This window comes from Aethalodelphis obliquidens, unplaced genomic scaffold (assembly GCF_003676395.1).
Source record: "Aethalodelphis obliquidens isolate GAN/ISIS:26980383/991018 unplaced genomic scaffold, ASM367639v1 scaffold17, whole genome shotgun sequence".
NCBI classification, from domain to species: domain Eukaryota; kingdom Metazoa; phylum Chordata; class Mammalia; order Artiodactyla; family Delphinidae; genus Aethalodelphis; species Aethalodelphis obliquidens.
This window is the reverse complement of record NW_020837961.1, coordinates 4,021,908-4,047,600: the sequence shown is the minus strand read 5'-3', so window position 1 is coordinate 4,047,600 and position 25,693 is coordinate 4,021,908. Positions and strand designations below refer to the sequence as shown.

Below are 25,693 nucleotides of genomic sequence, written 5' to 3'. Positions count from 1 at the left end.
ACAGAAGGAGTATCAAAATCATGAATAAATAAAAAGGAAAATGAGACTCATTATTGTTAACTTGTAAAACTGCTTGAAGTATTATCAAAATACAGTCCTGCCTATAATAATGTGTTGTGCTTATTACAGAGTTATGAGGTGAATAAAAAATGAAATTCTAATTTTACACAAGAACATATTGCTTCATTGTTTTACAGAAAAATCTTTTATGGAAAAGCCTTTTTATTTCTTCCCATAACTTTTAAATCCCACCAATGACATAGGAAGAAATGACTTTTTTGTTTTAACTACTAAATATTTTTATTATGCTTGTGATTATAAGTCCTTCTTTCTTTCAGAACTTGTGACAGAAGTCATTCTATTCTCACTTGAATTCTCAGAATTTCTTCACTAGTGGCTTCTTTTCTTCAGGATAAACTTGAGATTCCTTTTTCCTATTCCTTATCAGATTTGTCTTTCCACATTTAGACTTCTCTTCTTTTTTCCTTTGTCCAGTATATTAAAGGTATCTTGAAAATGTAGGCATCACTACCTCTGCTTTGTCTTTATAACACCTGAATACTCTGCCATCTCTGTGCCATACTCTAGGCTTCTACAAGGCATATGGCTAACTGGGTCCTTGGAAACAGGAGCTGACAGGGCAATTTTCTCTAGCTGAGGCTTCATTTACCAATACAGAAAGTTTATATGTGAAATTACACTCTTGTTCAAGGCATATAAGAATTCATGTTGCTTCATATTCTTCTTGACACTAGACCTAGTGATTCATACCAATCTGAAAGGTTCGGCTTAAATTTGCATCTCCCTGATGATACATATAGTTGAGCACTTATCTAGATTTTTCTTAGTCACATGGTTTTACTCATTCATGGAGCATTTGTTTGAGTTTCCTGTTGGTAGTTCTTTGGAACTGTCTTTTTCTTATCTACTTTTAGGAGATCTTTATTAATTCTACGTATAAGATCTTTGATAGCTTTGTAGATGGCAAGTATCTTTTCCTGCCCAGTGGCTTGCATCTTTTATCTTTTAATAGTATCTTTTGAGGAAAAGATACTCTAAATTATAATGTAGTAAAACTTATAAATCATTTCTGTAATGGTGAGTTTTTTGTGCCTTGTTTAAGAATATTTCTCTACCATAAGATTATGAAGATATTATATCTCCATTATATATTATTATAAATATATTTATTATTATTATAAATGTTTATAATTGTACATAATCATATATTATATTATCAAGCATTCTTGAAGTATCAACGTTTAATGTTAAAGTTTAACACATATTTAAACACATTTTTTTCTCTCCTTTCCTTTTTGCATCTTTAAGCTTCCATCTGAGATCATTTTCCTTTTGCCTGAAGAACATCCTTCGGAATTTATCTTAAGACGAGTTACTAGAGATGAATTTTCTTACTGTTTTTTTAAAATATACTTATTTTAATTTTTATGTATGTGTATAAAATTGTAAGATTGACTTTACTTTGTTTCATCACATAAAATATAATCCCAGTAGCTTTTTGTTCCTATTTTTGCTCATTATATCAGTTGCTTAACTCTCCTTACTGTAAATGCAATCTGTATTTTTTCATTTACATAATTTTAAGATTGCTCTGTCTTTGATTTTCTTCAATTTCACTACTAAGTGTCTAGATGTGGGTTATTGTAGCTTTTCATTTTCTTTGCTTGACATTTAATAATCTTAAACTTATAGATTGGTGTCTTTCAACACTAATGGAAAATTCTTAACTACTATTTCTTCAAATATGGCCTCTGCCCAATTTTCTTTGTTTCCTTCTTCTGGGTTTCACATAAACCTATTTTTGTTAACCTTAACTGCATATTTAAATCTTTTTCTTCTGCTTTTTATTCCATAATATTTCTTTTTCAGTTTACTAATTCTCTTTTGTACTGTGTCTAATCTGTTCTTAATGACATCAATTTAATCTTAATTTCAGTTATCATATTTTCTACTTATATAACTCTTTCATAAACTTATAATTTTCATAGATTATATATTTAAGTTCTTTTTTAGAATTTCTAAGCTGATTTTATTTTCATAAACCTAAATTTTACAATCCTGGTGACTTTGTTATGGTTGTATGTTATTTCTCCTCATTCTCTTAATGCTGTTGTCTCTCTTTGTTTTCTATATTATCCTTCATTGTGTACTGGATATTTTATTTAAAAATTTTTTATAACAATAATTAGATGAACTAGGATGATGTTATCTTATTATAGAGAGGAAGGCTTTATGTTTTATGAGACACCCAGACAAAAATAGCCTGCAGTCCACACATTCACTTGCAGAGTGAGGTGCTTTAAAGTCCTGGCACAGAGAGGGAGGTAGTCCAGTACTGTACCTATCCCATCTATCCCATGTCTCTAGGAATAAGAAGCCATATAGGACATTTACGCTGATCAGTCATTTTCTTAAGGTGGAAAAATTGCCAAAGCAATGTGACTCCAGGTGCAATCCCATCTCTCTAAATTACAATTCTTTTCAGGACATAGGCTGGGAAATTCCTTATTGTCTTCTTGTCTCTTTCATAGATAAGAATGAGAAAGACTATCTCTTTCATTTATTCTTTAAAATATATTATGTGTATTTAATCCAGGGTTATTTATCCTTTGCTGTTGTTTTATTTCTTCAGTGGAAGAGTTAGTCCAAATTATCTACTGCATCGTTATTGAAGAAGTTTCTAAATCTCTTTTTAATTTATTTTGTTTTATTTTAATACATATTATGATATAAGCATATAATAGTTTACAGATAAGCAATTAGCATAAAAACTCTAGACATTTTATCATAATAAGTTAGTGTATATAGTGGTGTGTCTAACTTAGTTCAGACGTAACATTTATTTGGATATCACCTATTTCTTGACGGAAGACACCATCATAATTTCCCAGTTAGTTAAAGAGCTTGTCATTAAGTAATTGTGATGTTCTTATTACGAGAATAATTAATTTATTCCTTCTAGCATTCCTAAGTGTCTTTTATTGTGATGTATTTCTTTTTATTTTAATTATTATCTGCTTTTAATTAGTAATTCATTTTAGTGGAGTAGAGAAGGGAACATAAACGCTATTTGAAAATATCACTGATAAAATTTCTTCTAGGTATCATTCCTAAAACAGAAATTGTAAGTATGATCAGATCAACAAGATTATGAGACTAGTATTTAAATAAATTAAATAAAATATTCAACATAAGTATGTACTTTGGAACTTGAAAAGATGTAGGCATTTAGAAGAACAGAATTCTGTTTATGATACATTATTTTCTTCTTATGATTTTACAGAACTGATTTTCAAACAAATTTACTGAAATCATCTTCTTTTATAAAGTGGAGTTTCACAAATATTCAAAATATTTTGTTCCCTTTCTGTTCTATTTTAAATTTACATACTATTTTTATCAAACTTTTTATTGCTATTTCCACCACCTAGTTACTACTGGAATAAATGCTTCATAAATACTGATGTGCAGTGTTTGAAATTTTATTCAACTACACTTGTCTCTCCAACTTCAGATTCTGCTAGAGGAGAATACAATTTTTCATTTCTTTGAAAACAAACTCTTTATATTCCTCTAAGCCAAGTTGTGAAGGTGAGAAAGTGCAGAAAGGGATCCACAGGAAAAAAAAAAATTATTTGCCTCTTAGCTTTCCCAGGTGAGCAAACAAAAGAAGCTGGTCTGGAAATGACATTAATAGTCTTCATAATACAAGATCAAAGGAAGCACCACAACTAGAGCTCTGATTTCTTGCCTTGAATACTTGAGAGGACCTCCAATAAGAGGAATAATTTATAGGTCAAAAGAAGTACTGACATGTTTCAAAAATCCCAGCAATATCTGTTATGTCTAACCTATATGCTTTTACGTTTGGTCAGGACATTAGATGACTCTTGATGTCATATGATACATGTTTTTACTTAGACCTTCAAATGTGCAGTATCACTGGAGCTAAAGAGATAGAGTACTAAAATGATAGATGTTATTTGCTGCACATAACTGTTACTTGTCTGTACATAACTAGCATATGATGTTTGTGAATAGAGTGCTATAGAATAAAATATGTTACCTTTAATGTATACCTACAAAATTGTATATTAATGATAATTGATAATGAATTAAATTTCAATACTTTTCTTTGAAACTCTTATTTCTAAACTAACAACTATGATCACTCAAATGTACACAAATGCTCAGATTCAACTGATCTTACATCTTAAATGCAGTTTTAAATTAGTTTACAGGTTAATTCATAGCTGTTGTTTCGGGTTGTTAATGTATCTCTAGAAATAATCACCATTTCTCTCTGAAATTTATAAATGTGACATGTTTTATAAACATTTAATCCATTAAAGCATATTGAATGACATTAGAATATAGAATAAAAATGTTTAACATTTGTGATTTTGTGAGACTAAATCTTAGTCTGGTAATAACTATCAGAAAGACTAGTCAAGATGAGCACGACAGTTCTGTAAGTAAAAGAAATCTTACAGCTAAATTTATTTGAGAAAATGACCACTTGATTTTGAAGAATAACAGGTAAACGTAATTGGTTTTGTAGATGTAGCTCGATATAATACATTAAAGAAAAGGTGAAGCATGCAGGAAAGAATTCTATAGACTTTTTGAAATACATATTATTTAATAACATGTATTACTAAGATAATTTAAAAAATCATTTAAAAATGTAACCTCCAAATTAACGTATAAGTTTTTACTATGCATGTTAATATTTCCCGGGTGAATAGTAATTCTTACTTCTAATTAAGCATCCTCTCAAAGGATGTCCATTTTACAAGGATGTCCCACATAATGTTATGCCAAATCTCAGCATTTATTCTAAGATGTTCATATTATCTAATTAGCATTGTAATGTATAACTACCAAAAGCACAACTAATCTAAAAGGCCTGGGACCTAATACCAGATGCAGAAGGTTAGTGAAAACATTTCAAGGTGACTTAGTACCAATTGTATTTCTAAATGTCAGAATAGCCAATGCTAACATACCATTTTTTAGAATAGATGCCTTATTATCTTGTATGTGATTTTATGAGGAAACAGAAGCTGAAATTCAGGAATGTTAATGGAAATTGTTAATAATTCTTATTTGATACCCTACATGATGTTATTACTTTTATAGTTTTCTCTCTTCCCGTAAGTTTGTAATATTAAAGAAAAAGACATAAAAAACACTGTGTCTGCAAATTTCAAAAATTTCCTATGCCTAATTGGTCAAGTATATTTTCTTTTAGTAATTTTATATAAATATGTATAACAGAGTGGGTATTAAAGAAAAGAAGATTGAACACATTCCCTGTGGTCTTATTACTCAGGAAACATTGAAATACAATGTGAATATGGAAATGTCATTAGGAAAAATTAAACTGTCAAGACAAAAGACTGACCAAGATGTTTGTTCCCCATTTCTATTATTTCTCTTAGTGATGTAAAATCAAAAGAATACATTGAACTGAGTCTCTCTCATAGGATTTTGAAATTTCAAAAGATTGCCTACCCCACTCTTTGACAACACAAACCAATGATGACTTAAATAACTTGGCTTTTAAAGACAAGATCCTGTATAACAGGGTCAATCTCCTTCTGCTTATTTTTATCAGATAATGGTGTGGAACATCAACACTTAACAAGTGCATGTAGGGATTATATGTTCAATCCCGGCCTTCTGAGACAAAGAATTGTACCATTTTTTGACATTACAGTTTGTGGCGGTACCAAAAATTCAAAGAACTTTTTGTTGAACAGTTATAGTCTATAAAAATCATTTGATTAGCATTTCTCTTCCTCCTTAAGAGGAAGATAGGATTCAGAAAGAGAGAAAAAGAAGGTCAAATGATGAAAGGGAAGAAGAGGGGTTTGTGGAGGATACAGCTCTGATTGTACCTGATCATATTTATTGCAAATTAAAAGCCACCACTTTGGACAGTCAACCCCTCCATCATGAAAAATATCATCAACCACAACAAAGGAACAAAGGACAATTATGGTCTCCCCACCCACATGGAAATTTCAGTAAGAATAGTGATTTTGGTATTTCTCACCTGGCTGAGACTGAGCAAAGTCACAAGGCAAGACTTCAACATAATATAGAAACAATAGTGTGTCAGCGAGTGTCAGTTGAAAACTAAAGGGCAGTTGTCACATGGATAAAGACTGATGGGATTATCCCAGGCATCTCTGGTGACCATGGACAATCATATAAATGTCATGATTCATTCCCAAGATTGGTTAGGACTGTCTGGAAACAGGAAAGAGGATCCAGGTCACAAAGTATATTTCCTGCTGTGGCATCATTACTAGGAGAAATGTGTTTAATGGTTATTTAAAAATATATTTAACTTTAAAATTTAAGAATAAGGAAAGAACTGTACTGGACCCACACTGTCTGATAAAGGCAGCTGACAGAATTTCAGGAATTTGCTGTTTAGTTGATGAACTTCAGTTTTTCCTCCCTCAACTTCTCAAATAAATCTTATTCCTTTAGAGTCAGTTTTTGTTCCCAGCATAGTGATGGCATTTTACCCATTCAGCTATGCTAGTGTTCGCTGAAGCCAGCCAGCAATGATCTCACCTCACCCACAATATAAATCTATCAGTGAATAAACAACATCATTTTTATTTCAATGCCAATGATGCCAATGACACACTACATGTTGATTTGGCAGTTAAATAATTTCTCTCTTCTGGGTGCAATCTGCCAGGCTTATTATAACTCTACTTCTGATATTCATTTCACGTTTAATAGTGCTTTGCCTCATGAGGATGCCTGTCAATCAATTAAATTGAAATGTCATTCTGACCTTTTATTGGAAACAATTTACTTTTTTTTCATTTCATCACAAGCTTTTTCCATCTTATACAAATTAAAAGCCTTAATTACTTGTATTCAGAAACTTTATACTAATTAACTTTACAAAACTACATGCTCATCAACATTCCTGATACTATCTTTACAGAGGTTATCCAGCTGAGTCTGCCTGAAGATCAGAAACTAAGCATCACAGCAGCAACTGTGGGACAGAGCACAGTTCTGAGCTGTGCCATTCAGGGAGAACTCAGACCTCCGATCATCTGGAAACGCAACAATATTATTCTAAACAACTTAGATTTGGAAGACATCAATGTGAGTACATAAATAGAGGTTGTGTATAATTTGTGTATTTCACATGATATACTCTAGACTTTGTGAAGTCTGAGGAGCTTAATGAAATAAGATGTAGAATTGAAGAGAATTATTGGAGCATTTTCATATCCATTCTACTGTCTGGGAGGCACTAATAGTTCATCCAAATCACTTGTTTAAGCGTGGTAAGCAGGTTATATACCATTGTGTTGGTGGGATCACAGAAACTTAAACCATGAAGGTCTGGCTCTAAGAATTTCTATAATTACCAACAATGAATCTCTACGTATTTGCTATTACAGTTGAGCAACACCCTATAGCTTATGAAGTGTTAAGGTGGGTAAAGGAAGTTTTTGCTTCAAATACTTCATAATGTATTACAAACAATAAATATTAATAAAACAAATAAATGATTTATTTTTCTGGAATGAAGGAACATGTTCATCACTCAGGTTTATTCCTAGAGAATCAGAATCTAAACTCAAAGAGTGTACAGCCCAAAAGGTGAAACAAAGGCTGAACAAACTCCAGGGAATTAATTTCTTCCTTCCATGCTTTCTGTTGAAAATGAGCATGAAGAAGTGAACATCATCTTGGATAATGAAAAGAAGTAAAAATCGTATGTTATGGGTTGTCTGTGGAAATGAGGTGGGAGAATCCTTTACCTTAGTGATCTTGGGGTTCTATAATGTCTTTGCATATAAATTTTAGATATTCTTTACTCTCACTCAAGAAAGCCGTCACCTATCCACTTATTCTTTGCTGCTTCATAAAGAACCCCCAAAACACAAGCCCAAGAGAGTCACTCTTATTTGTTACATTTTACTAATATTCTTGTTAGTGTCCTTGAATGCTTCAAAAAAGAAAATTTCTCCATTTTAGATTTTTTTACTTCTATTAAAAGTTTTCTAAATTTGCTTACATCTGGGAAATTTCCTCAGAGTATACGTAGAATAATTTTTAATTCTCCAAGATATCAAGAACATTGTGCCATAGAACAGCTATAATTTCAGGAGCATTCAAGATTCTTTGAGACGTATGACCCTCAACAAAATCATCTTAGGTTTGCATTATGGGTTGTTGTGTCTACATTTATGCATTTTAAAAAATTGAGGTAAAAACGGTATATAATATTATATTTGTTTCAGCCGTAAAACATAAACAAAATCAATCTTTGTATACGCTACAAGCAATTACCACAATAAGTCTAGTTACCATCAATTACCGTACAATTGACCCCCTTCACCCATTTCCCCAACCTCTTTACCCTTTCCAATCTGATAACTGCCAATCTGTCCTCTGTATCTATGAGTTTTGTTTTGTTGGGTTTGTTCTTTTGTTTTGTTTTTATACTCCATATACAAGTGAAATTGTCTGATTTATTCCATTGAACATAACACCCTCTGGTCTGGTATCGAACATGGCAACATTTCCTTCTTTTTATTTTGCTGAGCAGCTTTCCACTGTATATATATAGCACGTCTTCTTTATCTGTTCATCCATGGATGGGGACATACTTTGCTTCCATATCTTGACTATTGTAAATAATGCTATAATAAACATAGGAGCACATATATCTTTTAGAATTAGTGCTTTCATGTTCTTAGGATAAATACACAGAAGTGGAATAGCTGGGTCATATGGTAGTTTTATTTTTCATTTTATGAGGAATCTCCATACTGTTGTCCATAGTGGCTGCAACAACTGACATTCCTACTGACAGTGCACAGGGGTTCCCTTTTCTCTACATCCTATCCAGCATTTATTATTTCCTGTCTTTTTGATAACTGTCATTCTAACAGGTGTGAGGTGATATCTTACTGTGGTTTTGATCTGCATTTCTCTGATAGTTAGTGATGTTGAACATCTTTTTATGTGCCTGTTGTCCATCTGTATGTCTTCTTAGGAAAAATGCCTACTTAGATCCTCTGCCCATGTTTTTGAACTGATTGTTTGTTGTTTTGCTATTGACATGCTTGAAGTATTTATACATTTTTGATATTAACTCCTTACCAGACATATGGTTTGCAAATATTTTCTCCCATTCAGTAGGTTGTCTTTTTATTTTGCAGATGGTATCCTTTGCTCTCCAGAAGCATTTTAGTTTGATGTAGTCTCACTTGTTTATTTTTGCTTTTGTTGCCTTGCTTTTGGGGTAAGAGCCAAAGAGTCCCCGACAAGACTGAGATCAAGAAGATTACCACCTATGTTTTCTTCTAGGAGTTTTTATGTTTTCAGGTTTCATATACAAGTCCTTAATCAATTTTGAGTTTATTTTTATGTATGGTATAAGATAGTGGTCTAATTTCATTCTTTTGTATGTGGCTGTCCAATTTTCCCAACACAATTTATGTAAGGGACTCTCCTTCCCCTATTGCATATTCTTGGTTCCTTGTTATAAGTGAATTGACAACATATGCATGGGTTTATTTCTGGGCTCTCTATTCTTTTCCATTGATCTGTGTGTCTGTTTTTATGCCAAAACCATATTGTTTTTATTACTATAACTTTGTAGTATAGTTTGAAATCAGGGAGCATGATGCCTCCAGAATTATTTTTCTTTCTCAAGAGCAATTAGGCTATTCAAGGTCTTTGTGGTTCCAAACTAATCTTAGAATTATTTGTTCTATTTCTGTGAAAAATGCTATTGGTATTTTGATAGAAATTGCATTCAATCTATAGATGCCTTGAGTAGTATGGTCATTTTAACATTAATTCTTCCAATCAGTAAACATAAAATATCCTTCTATTTATACATGCCTTCTTTAAGTTCAGTATCTTATAGTTCTCAGTGTACAGGTCTTTTACCTCCTTGGTTAAATTTATTCCTAAGTATAATTTTTTTATTCTTTTTGAAGCAATTGTAAATTGGGTTCTTCTTAATTTCTCTTTTTGATATTTTATTATTAGTGTATATAAAGGCAACAGATTTCTGTATATTGATTTTGTATCCTGCAACTTTACTGAATTCATTTATTAGTTCTAACAGGTTTTCAGTGGAGTCTATATGGTTTTCTATATATAGTATCAGGTGATCTACAAATAGTGGCAGTTTTACTTCTTCCTTTCCAATTTGGATTCCTTTTGTTTCTTTTTCTTACCTAGTTGCTGTGGCTGGTATTTCCAATCGTTTGTTGAGAAAAGGAGGCTAGAGTGGGCATGCTTATCTTATTTCTGACTTTGGAGGAAAAGATTTTAGCATTTCACTGTTGAGTATGATGTTAGCTGTAGGTTTGTCACATATGGCCTTGATTGTGTTGAGATATATTTGCTCTATACTCACTTCATTGAGAGATTTTATGTTTGTTTTCATCTTGTATGTCTCTAGGAATTTATCCATGTCTTCTACGTTGTCCAATTTGTTAGTTGTATCATTATTTATAGTAGTATTTTATGATCCTTTGTATATCTCTGGTATCAGTTGTAACAACTCCCCTTTCATTTATAATTTTATTCATTTGAACTCTTTCTCTTTTTTTCCCTAAGTGAGTCTAGCTAAAGGTTTGTTGATTTCATTTATCTTTTCCAAAAAACAACCCTTAGTTTCACTGATCTTTTCCATTTTTTAAATTTTTAGTGTCTATATTGTTTATTTCTGCTCTGATCTTTATTGTTTCCTTCCTTCTAATAACTTTGGAGTTTGTTTGTCCTTTTTTTCCAGTTCTTTTACTTTTAAGAATGGACTGTTTATTTCAGATTTTTGTTTCTTGAGGTAGGCCTATATCACTCAACTTCCCTCTTAGAATTGACTTTCCTACATCTCATAAATTTTGGAATGTTGCATTTCTATTTTCATTTGTCTCCAGGTATTTGTTTGATTTCTCCGACAAATTGGCTGTTCAGTATTATGTTGTTTAATCTTATGTATTTGTAACTCTTTTAGTTTCCTTCTTGTGATTGATTTCTAGTTTTATGCTATTGTGGTCACAAAAGATGCTTGATATGATTTCAATCTATTTAAATTTATTGAGGCCTGTTTTCTGGCCTAATATGTGATCTACCCTGGAGAAAATTCCATGTGCACTTGAGAAGAATGTGTATTCTGTTGATTTTGGATTGATTGTTCCTTATATATCTATTAAGTTCAACTACTATAATGTATTTTTAAGTCCATTGTTTTCCTATTGATTTATTTCTGGATGATCTGTCCGTTGATGTAAGTGAGATATGAAATCTCCCTACTATTATTTCAGTGCTGTCAATTTCTCCCTTTAAGTCTGTTAATATTTGCTTTATATATTTAGGTGCTCCTTTGTTGGGTGATTACATATTTACAAGTATTATATCTTCCAGTTGGATTGACCCCTTTATCATAATGTAATGCCTTTCTTTGTCTTTTATTACAGTCTTTGTTTTAAAGTCTGTTTTGTCTGATATGAGTATAGCTACACCAGCTCTCTTTTTGTTTTCATTTGCATGGGATGTCTTTTCTATCCTTTCACTTTCAGTCTGTGTGTATCTTTAGATCTGAAATGAGTCTCTTGCTGGCAGTATATAGATGGTTCTTGTTTTTTGGGTTTTTTTAATCCATTAAGTCACTCAGTATCTTTTGATTAGTTTATTTAGTCCACTTTCTTTAAAGTCATTATTAATAGGTGTATACTTATTGCCATTTTGCGACTTGTTTTTTTGGCCATTTTTACAGTTCCTTTTTGTTATTTTCTTCTTCTCTTGCTCTCTTTCCTTGTGGTCTGATGATGTTCTTCAGTGTTATGTTTAGATTCTTGTCTCTTTGTCTTTTGTCTATCTACTATAAGTTTTTGCTTTGTTGTTACTGTGAGGTTCACATATAAGAGCCGGTATGGAGTCTAAGTTTAAAGCAACTCAAATTTGAACACATTTTTAAAAATCTACATTTTTATGCACCCCCCATGTTTTATATTTTTGATGTAATATTTTACATTGTTTTATTTTGCATGTTTCTTACCTAATTATAATAGTTATAGTTAATAATTATACTACTTTTGTCTTTAAACTTATACTAGCTTTATAAGTGGTTAGTCCATTATACTTACTATATATTTGCCTTTGCCAGTGAGATTTTTTCCCCTTTATATTTTCTTACTGCTAGTTAGTGCCTTTTATTTTCAGCTTAAAGAAGTCCCTTTAATAGTTCTCATAAGGCTGGTTTGGAGACGATTAACTCCTTCAGCTTTTGCTCGTCTGGAAAACTTTTGACCTCTACTTCAATTTAATTGTGAATGATAACATGATAACTATGCTAAGTAGAGTCTTCTTAGTTAGATTCTTTTTGGTTTTCACTTTAAGCACCTTGACTATATCATGCCACTTCCTTCTGGCCTATAAAATTTCTGTTAAGAAGGCAGCTGATATTTTAGAGGGTTTTTCTCATATGTAAAATGTAGTTTTTTTCTTGATGCTTTTAAAATTGTCTCCTTTATCTTTTGACATTTTAATTATAATGTGCTTGGTGTGGATCTTTTTGAGTTCATCTTTTTTGGAACTCTCTGTGCTTCCTGGATCTGGATGTCTGTTTTCTTCCCCAGGTTATGGAAGATTTCAGCCATTATTTCCTGAAATACATTTTCTGCCCTTTTCTTTAAATCTTCTATTTCTGGGAACCCTATAATCTGAATGTTATTCTGCTTGATGTTATCCCATAGATGCCTTAAGCTATTTTTATTTTTTTAATTCTTTTTTCTTTTTCTGCTCTGTTTGGGTGAGTTCCACTGTTCTGGCTTTCAGGTCGCTGAGTTGTTCTTTGCCTCATCAAGTACACTTTTGAATTCTTCTAGTGTATTTTTAGTTCAGTTCTTGTATTCTTCAGCTCTGTGACTTCTATTTAGTAGTTTCCTATATTTTTTATGTCTGTTGAAATTCTCACTGTGTTCATCCACTCTTCTGCCATGTTCAGGGACAGTTACTTCTAGCTCTTTATCAGGTAAATTATTAATCTCTATTTTTAAGTTTTTTCTTTTTTTCTGGGATTTTATCTTGCTCTTTTGTTTGGAACATTTTCCTTTGTTTTCTCATGTTCTTGTTTCTCTTTATTTTATTTGTTTCTATGGATTGGGTGAAACCTCGACCTCTCCTAGTCTTGAAGGTATAGCCCTGTGTAGGCAATGTTACTGTTCAACTTTGCCCTACCTCTGGTTGTCTCTAGAACCTTTGTGGCTGTCTTATCAGCCCAACTTATTCTTGATAGGTTCAGTTGTTGAGGTCATGCCAAGCCTTGTCAGTGTTTCACATGAAGGGATCTTTGTCAGCTGCTAGTTTTAGGCTAATTGAAAACTAGACACTCAGGTAGCAGCTTTTAAAATATGCAAATATATACAGTCCTGTGGGACTACCTCATAACCCCTGCTGGCCTCCAGATTAGGTGATTTGAAGATTTTCCCTTGGAGAGAGTTGAGAAAACTAGGGCTCCAGATAAGTATATAAGGTCCTTTCTGGAAAGTACCAGTGAGCTGTAGCAAGGCCAAAGGAGAGCACAAAGATGGCATCCCCAGCCTACATTCCCTGAGAGCTCCTTTGCAGCCTCTACATGTCTGGTAATCCTGAAGCCTGCCCCCTCAAGCCTGTCCCTCAAGCTCCAGGACAGGTAAAGAGACCTTTGTCATGGAAAGTCTGAGGGTGTCTGTGTTGTGACCTGGGGGTTGTAACCTGCCAAAATCTGTCCCTCCAATTGTTTCAGTCCTGTGGGGGCCAGAAATATAGGCTCCCTTGGCCACCCAAGCCTGGTGCTCAAGGGGTGTCCACTGTGTGGACTGTGTGTGTCCGCTGGCTTCAGTGGGGCCACAGAGGAGCCTGGGGTTGAAGTCAGCAGCCAGCTTCAGCAGGGTCACAGGAGAGTTTGTGGGTGGGACAAAGCCACAAACTTCAGTGGGACTTTAGAGGGGGCAGGGCTGGGGTAAGCCCACTGCCTGCAGCAGGGCCACATCAGGCTCAGGGGTGGCATGAGATCATTGCCTTCAGTAAGGTTTTGGGAGAGTATCTAGGTGGGGCAAGCCAGCCAGCACTAGCAAGATAGAGGGAGTACAGAACCTGGTGCCCACCAGTGCTGGCTCTACCAAGTTGGAGTGAGAGAGCAAAAATGACACCCACTACTGCCTCCATCCCCAGAGGAAGCCCCAACAGACTCCTGTGCCCCAGGAGGCACTTTACGATTAGCTAGTAAATCTCCTTCACATGTCTTCTAGGCATTTTTCAAATTGGTGTTTTTGCACTGGGTCCTGGTGTAAGTGAGTCTGTACATGAGGCCTTTGAAAACAGACTCTCCATTCCCCAGAACCTTTTGGGTCACCTGAACATAAGCCCCACTGGTTTTCAAAGCTGGACTTTTGGGGGCTCATCTCTCCAGTGCAGGTTCCCAGGTTGGGAGTGTCTGAGATGGGGCTCGAACCCTTCCGTCCTCAGGGTGAAGTTTATAATTGTGAGTTTCCTCCTGCTTGGGGGTTTCTGCACTGGGTGTGTGACATTTGTGGGAGACTGTCTCTGCCTCTTCTACCATCTCGAGGTGGTCCTTTGCTGTGGAGAAGCTTTTCAGCTAGATTTCAGCTGTTTTTCACAGGGAACTGATCAATCTGTAACTATAGAATTAGTATGCTTGTGGGGAGAGGTAAGTTCTATGCCACCATCTTAAACCACTTTCTGCATTTTATCTTTTATTTTCTATTTTCATCCTTACTATGAAGCTTACCACTGTTATTTTAAAGAAGCCTATGTACTCTATGATGCTTTGGTTTGAATACCTGAACATAAGCTCATTTGAATTGTTTCAAGAATAAGGGGGAGTACGTACTATGTAAGTCATATGATGATATTCACAGAGCTATAGTCTGTGGACAACTTGCAAAAGTGGACATATTCTTGTGCATGGATCATGTAAATTATTTTGCTTACTTTCTTATTCTTGACTGTTCTAGAATCTTGAAATTTCCAGAAAAAAAGGATTATAAGTAAGTTAGAGCTCTAAAATATATGTAAATGTTAGATGAATTCTGGCATCGATAAATTAACTTTTACTGGATGAAGGTATTTTGGATACATTTCATAGAGCAGATAAATATTGAGAACTTAAAAAAATCACATTTCCAATATTGAGAAAGTTTCAGTTTCATTTCAAGGCATACTTAATTGAGTTAAACAAGCGTTCATAATCTATAGTTACACAGAACTACCAGCCTTTCAAATAAAGCTCCACGGAATATCCAAAGATGTCTTTGAAAACAGGGATATTTATTCAACTTCCCAATATGCTTCTGGTGTTTTCATTAAGTGCTATGCCATCACCTGTCAAATTATCTGAATACATTGAATTGCATTTACCAGTATAACTAAAATGTGAAATAAAACAGTTATAAAATCTCACTGGTGTTTTTCCTTATATTTATTTCTGCTTAAAGTCTGCTAAAATAAAGACTTCAGCATATAAATAAACTATATATTATATACATATATTCAGCACTGTCTCTGGTGGACATCTGATGTGATTTTTGGTCACCCAACACCTTTTGAACACCTCTTTGGATATTCTAGCAATGCTTTGATTTTTGCTAACCCCAAGGTGGAAGCCAAAATCTTACTTAATCCACCTTCTCCCAGTTAGGAAGCCGATATGTGAATAAGGCTCTAATAAAGAGGATGCTGAGAAAGATTTCCTTTTATAAGCAAGAACAGGGGAATGCAGGTGCTTTTCAGAATCCACTCTCTCCGCCCATCCTTCCTGGTGAGTGTTGTGGCAGCAGGATCCCACTTTCAAGGACATCAGTGACAAAAGCTCTGCAGTTGGTCAGTGTTCAGCTTCAGCAGGGTTTCCAGTTGGCCAGTCTCAGTATGTGGCTTGTGCACCTTTTCTGGCTTCTCATTCCCTAAGCTGACATGCTGGTATCCTGCTTATTCTATGACCTTCCTAGTATCTTTATTAAACCCCTTTCCTGCTTAAAACTAGAAAAATATGTCCTATTGTTGGCCACTATGAATGTTGTCTAATTATATTTTGAATTTAATGTTAAGAAATATCTGTTATTATGTCTCCTTAAAATGTATTTTTAATTGTTCTATATGGATTTATGACATGTTGAAAGATCAAGATAATCTTACTATAGTAAAATACATTTTGCTTTGTTTATAAGCAAAGAAGACTTTCAAAAATTCAGATATGAGTCAGTTTTTGTACCCTGTTAGTATATTGTCTGTTTTCACAAAAGTGGGTTTAATGTCTATTAAATTGTGTAAAGTTAAGTGCTTTTTAAGTCAAAGGGAATCAGTAACAATTTTCAATATTCTTTCTGATTACTTAATATAGATAAGATAAAATTTAGTATTTATTTACCTATTCAATACATGAATACCTTCTGATTGCAAAAGATTAAAATAATATAGACGTATTTTTTAAAAAAGCATAATTATCCCTCACCTTTTATATCCACTTACTCCTATTCTCAGGTGAAGAAGTCCTGTGAGTACACTTTGAATCCCCTTCCCATGCATTGCAAAGATAATTTTGTTTATTTAATAGGATATATTCATATTAGTTCTTATAACCTCATTATCTCATTAACCCTAAAAACAACTCCATGAAGCAAGAAATAAGTCCCCATTTACACATGTGGGGATTTATGCTAAGAGAGTTGTTCACTGCAGGTTAGTAAGCTATTAAGTGGTACACCTGGGATGTTTACACGGCCTGATTTACTCTACATCATGAGCTAAACCATTGCATGTAAGTGAGAAGCTCTGTAGCTGCTGCCTTTTGTAAAATGTACCCCAAATAATTCTGTCTCCTATATATTACAAATAGATGTGTTATACTCTGCTGTTTTGTGTGAGATTGATTCATGATCAATTGATGTTTGAAGACTTTCATTTTGCCTGTCTTCTGTTTTACACCAAATGATTAAAAAGGACACCACAGAAACTACTGGAGGAAGGATTATACAGAGGTTTGCAGCATGGGCTGGGGATTCAGACTATCTGGATTCCAATTAATATAAAGTCTCTTGGGAGTGATGTGCCCTCAAGTGACTTATTTAACCTCCCTGTGCCACAGCTTCCTTATCTGTGAATTGAGTATACCAATAAAATGAACTCATTTTTGTGTGAGAGCTGATGAGATAAAGTATTTTACAGCTGATAACACTCGATGAAATACATTGTAAATGTTCAGTTGAACCAGGTTCTTTGTTTTTTGGTCTCTCCTTCTCTTCCTTCTAATATATGTTTCATGGAGCACAGACACACCCAACCTGCCTGAAAGAATGTGAATCAATGTAAGTTACATACAGCAATAAGGGAGTGTGAAAACTTGCAGAAACTGCCAGAACAAAATTTTATCCAATTATAGCCTCTGAAATTGGAAGATTTTTCCTATTCAATGAAGCTTTAAGATCATGCTGTTATATCTCCATATTAGCAATCTTGTAGTAGTCCCTGCTTTAAAGATATTCCAGGGCTTCCCTGGTGGCGCAGTGGTTGAGAGTCCGCCTGCCGATGCAGGGGACGCGGGTTCGTTCCCCGGTCCGGGAGGATCCCACATGCCGCGGAGCGGCTGGGCCCGTAAGCCATGGCCGCTGAGCCTGCGCATCCGGAGCCTGTGCTCCACAACGGGAGAGGCCACAACAGTGAGAGGCCCGCGTACCGCAAAAAAAAAAAATTATGTCATACCAACCTAGATTCCAGTCCTAGTTTTGCTACTTATTAGTTGTATGTTCACAATGTACTGATCGAAGCTTAAGCTTCTGTCTCTTCATCTACAAAGAAGGGATTATTACAAAATTCAAGGACATATAACAAGTGCTCAATAAAATACACGCTATTTTCATATCACTGAGTAGCTTGATTCGATATGATATTGTTGATCATGTTGAATAACAAAGCCCCATGAAAATATTATTTCTTTGAAAATAATGTAATGTAATAAATATTACTATAAATTTCAACAACTTTATAGGTAGGCTTGTTAGATAAAATGCAGAACTTCCAGGTTAATTTGAATTTCAGATATATGATAAATCAGTATTTACTGTATGTACCAAATGTTGCATGGGATATACTTATATAAAAATCATTCTCGCCTCTCTGAAATTCAACTTTAGTTGGGTGTCATATTTTATTTGTTAAGTCTGGCACTCTATTTACATGAAACTCAAATTGGTTTGAATATGGCATTAGGCTACTCTCCTAAAAATGTTACTGTGGCTTATATCACTGATATGAAATGTTTGAAATGCTGAAAGTTCATGTGAAATGAAATCCCGGGCTTTGTAGATTCCTTTCGTTCTCTCATTTTTAGTATTTGTTCTGGGATTTTTGTTTTCTACATCTATCTAACCTGTATTAGTAATTGTGTCCAGCACTTAGTAGAAGGCTGGACAAAACAGTGGATTAAATGGACAGCAGTTTATTTGTTAATAAAATATACTGTCCACAGCTGACATGATTGCTCCTTGAGACATTTGGAACTCAACCTCCTATCTTTTCTGACATTCCAAGAGCATGGCTTTTGTCTCCAAGAGCATTTCAGGATTCAAGAGGGCCATAGGAGCTCCAGTCACCAATCTATATTCTATCAACCTATAATTCAGGCTCACAGTAGTATGAAGCAGGTGAAAGATGAACGGCACTTATTCCTGGAAGCCCCACACTGTTTATAGGTCACTGATGTGCCATAATTGCAATAACTATACCAGGGAGGCTGGTAAATACAGTTGTTTAGCTGGGCATATGCTCAGCCTTCTGTTACAAAAGAGGACCAGGAGAACGATCTCCAACTCTCTTTACACGTCCATGTAAGAGGATATAAGATGTTTTACTTACACTCTGTCTTTCTGCATTGACTACATATGATTATCCCTCTGAATTCAAATTTGAACAACTCTGTATACCATTTAAGTTCCTTCTGTAGTTGTATCAGCTTTCAACTTATTTCTCTGATCGTTTTGCTTTGTAACCCTTTCCTTAAATATTCTACTAACTTTTTTTGCATTCAGTCTGATGATTTTTCCTTATGATCACCCTTAAGATTGTCCTATCCCTGAAATTTATTTGAAGTGATTCTCACCATGTACAGTTGATCTCCATTTAAAGCAAAGCATGCAAAGAAAAATCATGGAAGATAAAAAATTTTAAATGAACATTTTAATTCAAATCAGGATACAATTGCTGGTGTGGCAGCTTGTCATATTAGTAGTTTTTCTTTTTTTTTTTTTTTGGTAGCTCTTTACTGGAGTATAATTGCTTCACAATACTGTGTTAGTTTCTGTTGTACAACAAAGCAAATCAACCGTATGCATACACATGTCCCCATATCCTGTCTCTCTTGAGCCTCCCTCCCACCCTCCCTAATCCACCCCTCTAGGTCATCGCAAAGCACGGAGCCCATCTTCCTGTGCTATGCGGCTGCTTCCCACCAGCCAACTATTTTACATTCGGTAGTGTACATATGTCGATGCTACTCTCACTTCGCCCCAGCTTCCTCCTCCCACCTCAAGTCCTCAAGTCCATTCTCTATGTCGACCTCTTTGTTCCTGCCCTGCAACTAGGTTCATCGTATCATTTTTTTTTTTTAGAGTCCATATATATGCGTTAGCATACGGTATTTGTTTTTCTCTTTCTGACTTCCTTCACTCTAAAGTGTAGCATTAAAAAAACCTACTCTGAAAAAAAAATAGAATAGATAAGTAAGTTGTGAGAAAAAAAAAAACCTACTCTGGTCTAGAGTAGGTTTTTTTAATGCTAGGTTTTCTAGTACACTGCTGATAAAACTAGCACTGGAAGATAACATATCAAAGCATAATAAATAAAATGTTCTCTATATGTCTGGATTCTTAAAAGCCATTAAATGCTTAATAAGGAATATTATACCTTATTCTGGTAAAAAATATTTCAGAATATGTACTGTACTTCAAATTTACAAGTAAAATCCCTAAATCTTATTTATTCTCCAGAGATGGAAAAGACTCTGTTACTTAATTTTAATGTCTAAAGCAGTGTGAAAATACAAATTTTTCCTTTAAATGTATGACTTTTAAAGTCCTTATATATATGAAAGGGACAATTTTACCCTTCAGGCTATTCATTGATAACAGAGCCCAAATTATATAACACCAATTAAAATAATTTAATTAGTAAGTTTTCTTTATAACTTTTTAAAACTCTAAAGTGTTGTGTTCTAATATGGGACATATTAGACAATACCGTCAAAACTAGTTATTTGAAAAGAAAGAAATTGACTTTTTTCTTCTCTAGACTATAAACAATCCATTTCTTTTTCCCCCTTCACTAAAAGTGTAGACATTTAATGTTTGTAATATAATACATCATTAATCATGTAATTTTTTATCACTAATTCATTTTTCATATAAGCCTGAGACCATTGTGGATCTTAAAATCCAAGTGAAATCAGAGAATATTTATGATTCAAAGTCTTCCAAGCCAAATCAAGCAGGGAGTTTTTGTTTGTTTGTTTGTTTGTTTGTTTGTTTTTTGCGGTACGCGGGCCTCTCACTGTTGTGGCCTCTTCCGTTGCGGAGCACAGGCTCCGAACATGCAGGCTCAGCGGCCATGGCTCATGGGCCCAGCCACTCCGCAGCATGTGGGATCTTCCTGGACCAGGGCACGAACCCATGTCCCCTGCATCAGCAGGCGGACTCTCAACCACTGCGCCACCAGGGAAGCCCCAAGCAGGGAGTTTTGACATGGCTGAGGACATTGAATTTCTTCCACAAACATACAACATGCAATATGCATTCATCTTTCACTTAAACATGTTATGCAGGTTCAATACTAATTGTTAACTTTGTGAAATTGCCTGTGATCATAAATATTGCCTAACAGTATGCTGCTTTAAAAAGAATATTGTTCCTAAATTACTCTTTTTCTGCTGATATAATAGAGCTCTGCGTTTATAATTCACTTCTCAAAGAATCTTAAAATCAGTCATTTAGAAAATATTTTTGAATATATTTCGCCAAATTCCTTTGGAACTTACTCTTGCAAATAGCAATGTAGAAAGGTAAAATGTCCATGTCTGAATGAGTGGAAAAATATTCACATATCAGTTTGTTGAGTACTTGATATATATATTTCTTTTAATTTTAGGTTCAGTTTTCAAAATTATAGAAGATCACATTATTTAAATAAATTTGTGAGGAATAGTAATATGGAAACAGGACGTCACTGTGACATTTTTCCTTTCAGTAAGATCAATGGCCAAATAACTATATAGATTCTTAACGTGATGAAGCTTGTTTTTTCAATGTCTTCTTCATTATTATGTCTCTGAATCTAGGGCTTCAATTACTATGTTTAAGCTGATACATTCCAAATTATAGTTCTACTTTCAATTTCTCTTCTGAGTAATATTTTCTTCATTTGAATGTGCAAAATTCAAGGCAATGTTTCTACCCTAAAACCTACAACATTTGTGTGTTTTCTATTCCATGTAAACGTAGTCAACAACTGAGTTCCTGCTGGATTTCTCTCTCAATTTTGTCCTCAAATCTAATATGTCACAAAACCTTGTGAATTTAGCTTTTTATTTATCTTAAATCTATTCTGTCATCTCATTTCCACTACGGCTTCTCCTTTATAACAGATGAACACTTATTATGCCTAAACTTGAGTTGTTTTTAAGTTTTTTGTCCAGTAACTGCAATACTTATTGTATCACAATAAAACTATGAGTACTCTTGCCTTTCTTCCCTGGACTAGGAACTCTGAGCACAAGGACCTTTACCTGTTCAACTGTGTGTTATGATGTTTGCACTATATGGACAAAGAAGATAATAATTCTTAAACGCTCAAATAACAAAAGACATATTGACATGTCTTATATTTATAATTTTGCACTATTGAGTTTGTGGGCTTTTTATATTTAAAGCTTGCTAGGGGTTTTATTTACTTACTTAGCCACATCAAGAATTATCAGTCAACTGATGTTTATTGGCAGTCAATCATTTAAACCTAGCACAGCTCACCAATTTCTGTATTCAATTACTTTAATAACATATCTCATTAAGCAGATCGACGTTTTACTACAGTTTCAATTTAATCTCCTATCATATGCAATAAGGTGGGTAAAAACAAAGATGAGGAGAAACACATATTTGGTTATTGTTTAATCTTTCTGCTCCCCAAATATTGATTTAACTGCTACACTTTTCAAGGCACTTACCTAAATGGTGAGGATAAACCTATAAAAGATACCATTTCAGTCTTCAAAAGTTCACAGAAGGAATCAAAAAAGAAAATAACTGCATAAAATTTAATAATGCATATGAAACAGTGTCATAAATATATACCTTTGTGTATATACATATATATATATATATTTTTTTTTTTTCTGTTTTTTTTTTTTTTTGCCGTACGCGGGCCTCTCACTGTTGTGGCCTCTCCCGTTGCGGAGCACAGGCTCCAGACGCGCAGGTTCAGCGGCCATGGCTCACGGGCCCAACCGCCCCACGGCATGTGGGATCTTCCCAGACCGGGGCACGAACCCGTGTCCCCGGCATCGGCAGGCGGACTCTCAACCACTGCGCCACCAGGGAAGCCCTACCTTTGTATATTTTGTACACAAATATATAAATAATAGAAAAGAGAAGTCAAATTTAAGTTTTCAGGGTCATAGAAGACTTTTAAGAATACACTAGTCTTGCAGTTGAGATGATAGCTATCAATAGATGAAGGAGTGGTGGATAGGTATCCTTGAGAAAGGGTACATGGGCTTGAGATACCATGGTGCCTTCAGAGACGTGACTGTCCCTGTTATGTTTTAGAGTAAGCAAAGGCTTGAATATATCAAATAAAGCCAGGTTTTTGCATTTGATTTTAGACTGTACACTTACATTTATAACATATAACACAAGATAACATTTGATGAAAACTAAATATTTACCAACCATTGTAAGTTGTCATTTTTAAAAAGTGTATTAACTAATTTACTTCTCAGCACAAACCTACGTAAACCAACATATTTATACCCATACAGGATGATGCTTAAGTTGATTTTTAATGGTATAATTTCAATAATAACTTTGGTTCCCTTTGTAGTTTACCTTTCTCCATTCACTTTGGTCCGTATATGCAGACTGAAACATAATTTAAACAAATAATACATCTATACAATTTTAAGAAATTTTTAAGTTCTATAGCAAAAGAAACTAGCAAGCACCATTCAAAGGTAAACTCCCTAAAGTATATACCATTAATTTCACAGGAGACTTTTCATTGCCCTTCTAATTACAGTTAACTTTATTCCTGACCTTTTAAATAATGCCCAGCTTGTGAGAGATATTACTGCTACAAATTTACATTTAATAAAAGTAAGGAAAATTATAGTGGGATAATTGCTTCACAACCACCAAAAATCATAGGGTTTAAAATCAAAATCTTATTGCATAATTAAACGCAAAATAGTTGGAAGATTTCTGACAACCAATCACTTTAAGGTTAATTGTTGATTCTCACTTTTCTTATCTTTGTCCTTTTGTGCAAGAAGCAAAACTAATAGCTTGATTTAAAATAAGCAGTATTATAGAGATTTCTCTTATGTGGATGTAACAGTACCCATGTAAGCTAGTTACATTTCTGAGTACTCAGTGTTTTAGAAAGAGAAATTTAAGAAGGCTGTTAGAGGTGATTAACCAAAGAGAAAAAAGAAGTTCTAAAATACCATCCAGTTTTGTTGTTCCTTCAAGGATTTGTTATTTTATTTTTCTTCAATTAGCAGAGTTTTGGCGAAGGTTGGAGACATATTTTCTTCCTAACTGAATATACTATCAAATGCTAGACAAGGGAATAAAAACATAACTTTTTTTAGTTGCTCACTGAAGGAACTTCATGCAGAGTTGTGAGAACTCCAATTTATGTTAGTGAAGCATGTTGATTGCAATTTCTTATAAATTACTGCTTTTCTTCCTGAAAATGAATTATATTTATAACAGATAACTCTAGTAAACATTCTTAAATTTATATATGTTCAAACATATTTATACTGACATTATCATGATTCATAAAATTGTATTTCAATGGGAAAAATGCATTGTAGGGCTTCCCTTGTGGCGCAGTGGTTGAGAGTCCGCCTGCCAATGCAGGGGCCACGGGTTGTGTCCCGGTCCGGGAAGATCCCACATGCTGCAGAGCGGCTGGGCCTGTGAGCCATGGCCACTGAGCCTGCGCGTCTGGAGCCTGTGCTCCGCAACGGGAGAGGCCACAACAGTGAGAGGCCCGCGTACCGCAAACCCCCACCAAAACAAAAGCATTGTAATTTTACTACTTTTGTCTAAAAATAATAAAGCAGCTATTGTTCAGAAGGAAGATATTAATCCCTCTCTTATTTTATTTACTTCTATTCACTATGGCATATTTAAGTTTAATGATTTAATTTGAATATGCCTCTTCAAAATCTTTGTCAATGAGCGTTTACAAAGTGTCAGCAGATCTGTATGAGCTTATGGCAGGAAAGATATTTTATAATCTGTAATTCTAGAGTTTATAGTGGTAAGATTTATTTTGACTTATGGCAAGAAATATTGTCACATCAAAAATAAAGACAATCGTCAATGGATTACCACCATGTGTATGTGGTGAACAAGAACTTATTTTTTTATAGAGAAACAAACTGGGACAAACATGGTTGAGATGATATATTATGACCTTGGCTCCTATTCTGGCTTAGGGTAATTAAAGGGCCAACTTCTGGCTAATGCTGTAGAGTCAATTGCTTGAGATGATGTATCAGTGACATTACAAATATATATAATGACAACATATCTTTTGAAGTCGTATTGGAGTATGATCTGACACTCCCACCTAAGGATTATTTAATTCTCTAGGATGTACCTTTGCTTGTCCATTAACTGCTGATTAGGGCACAGAATCTGTGAATATGCATGTTAACTTGCATATATGTCCAAAGAAGATGCAAATGATTCCTGTAGAAAAGACAGCTACAAAATAATTGTTTATAACTGGACATTAACCAGTTTCTGTTTAACTTAACAAACTTATTTCAGCATGCCTGAACCAAGTTATGAAAATCTCCTCTCCTCAAATGGACTTTGAACTAGCTTTCCCGACTTGCTGGTTCTCTCATTAATGAGATAAATAAAACTTTGCCTCATGCTTACCTTATATTTGTATGAGAATTGTGTTTTAACCCTTTTAAAATTATTCCTCAACTATGTTTTAAGCTCCATACATTTAAGGTTTCTTTAATATGCCAGTGTGATATTTGATAAGATGTGATAAGATGTGTCTTTTATTTTCTGTAGCTGAATAAAAGAGGAAGCTATTTTTTAAACAATGTAGTGATAAAATAGGTATTAGGGATAGCTTTTTTGTGGAATAAAGGTGGAAGGATCTTAAATATTTTTACTATTTTAGGATGTTTAGAGACCTTAATGTAATCCCTGGCCTAACAGAGATTTGCAACCCAGAAACACTTAAGTCATCACTCTATTATTTCCTAGGTGAATGGATGCTGGAAAGACATGGTATATCTCTAATTCAAAACCTTCTTATTTACAAGGAAAATAAAAGACATTTCAGCAACTTGCCTAACAGATTT

The 25,693-nt window shown here is 34.2% G+C and overlaps 1 protein-coding gene across 3 annotated transcripts in view; it reads left to right on the top strand.

Moving 5' to 3' along the window:
• Positions 1-25,693, top strand: part of FSTL5 (follistatin like 5) — a 677,763-nt gene that overhangs the window by 447,664 nt on the left and 204,406 nt on the right. For all 3 annotated transcript variants that reach the window (XM_027116858.1, XM_027116857.1, XM_027116856.1), the window contains exon 7: positions 6,998-7,164. In XM_027116858.1, coding sequence (XP_026972659.1) covers positions 6,998-7,164 — 167 coding nt within the window. The remainder of the gene's footprint in view (positions 1-6,997; positions 7,165-25,693) is intronic.